Raw genomic sequence first — 1,311 nt, 5'->3', positions numbered from 1 at the left:
AAACACCATATGATCCTGTTGATAGATGCAGAAAAAGCATTTGACAGAATACAGCATCCTTTCTTAAGAAAGACACTCGAAAAAGGTGGTATAGAAGGAACTTACTTAAACATCATAAAAGCCATTTATGAGTAACCCACAGCTAATATATTCCTCAATGGGGAAAATCTGAGAGCTTTCCCCCTGAGATCAGGTACACGACAGGGATGTCCACACTGTTGTTTAACATAGTGTTGGAAGTCCGAGCATCAGCAATCAGACAACAAAAGGAAATAAAAGGCATCCGAATTGGGAAAAAAGTCAAACTTTCACTTGTAGCAGATGACCGGACACTCTACATGGAAAACCTGACAGACTCCACCCGAAGCCTACAAAACTGATCCATGAATTCAGCAAAATCGCAGGGTACAAAATCAACATACAGAAGTCAGTTGCATTTTTTAATAGTTTATTTTCAAATTGGTTTCCATATAACACCCGGTGCTTCTCCCCACAAGTGCCTTCCTCCATGACCATCACCCCCTCTCCTTCCTCCCCCTCCCCATTCAGTCCATGATTCCTTTTCAGTATTCAATAGTCTTTCATTATTTGTGTCCCTCACTCTCCCCAGCTCTCTTTTCCCCTTCCGATTCCTAAGGTCCTCTGTTAGGTTTCTCCTGTTAGACCTATGAGTGCAAACATATAGATACCATCTGGTTGCATTTTTATACATAAATAATGAAGCAACAGAAAGAGAAATCAAGAAACTCATCCCATTCACAATTGCACGAAAAACATAAAATACCTACGAATATCCCTAACCAAAGATATAAAAGATCTGTGTGCTAAAAACTATAGGAAACTTATGAAAGAAATTGAAGAAGACACAAAGAAATGGGAAAAATGTTCCATGCTCATGGATCGGAAGAATAAACATTGTTAAAATGTCATTATTACCCAAAGCGATCTACACATTCAATGAAATCCCCATCAAAATTGCACCAGCATTCTTCTCAAAGCTAGAACAAAGAATCCTAAAATTTGTATGGAAATGCAAAAGATCTCGAGTAGCGAAAGTGATATAGAAGAAGAAAAACAAAACAGGAGGCATCACAATCCCAGACTTTGGCCTCTACTACAAAGCTGTAATCATCAAGACAGTATGGTATTGGCACAAAACAGACACATAGACCAATGGAATAGAATAGAGAACCCAGAATTTGACCCACCAACGTATGGTAACTGTTTATGCAAACTCGATATTAATAGTGTCCCATTTCAATTTCAAAAGGAAATTAAATAGTCATCCTACTCGCTCAAAAATCTGACACA

The 1,311-nt window shown here is 38.3% G+C and overlaps 1 protein-coding gene across 1 annotated transcript in view; it reads left to right on the top strand.

Moving 5' to 3' along the window:
• The window catches only part of LOC115273498 (olfactory receptor 7E24-like), a 5,744-nt gene that overhangs the window by 923 nt on the left and 3,510 nt on the right, over nucleotides 1-1,311 (top strand). Inside the window, exon 2 of the mRNA XM_029916563.1 lies at nucleotides 577-644. Coding sequence (XP_029772423.1) covers nucleotides 577-644 — 68 coding nt within the window. The remainder of the gene's footprint in view (nucleotides 1-576; nucleotides 645-1,311) is intronic.

This window comes from Suricata suricatta, chromosome 12, assembly GCF_006229205.1.
Source record: "Suricata suricatta isolate VVHF042 chromosome 12, meerkat_22Aug2017_6uvM2_HiC, whole genome shotgun sequence".
In the NCBI taxonomy this organism is placed as follows: Eukaryota; Metazoa; Chordata; class Mammalia; order Carnivora; family Herpestidae; genus Suricata; species Suricata suricatta.
The sequence above is the reverse complement of the archived record's forward strand: the minus strand, read 5'-3'. Positions and strand labels throughout refer to the sequence as shown.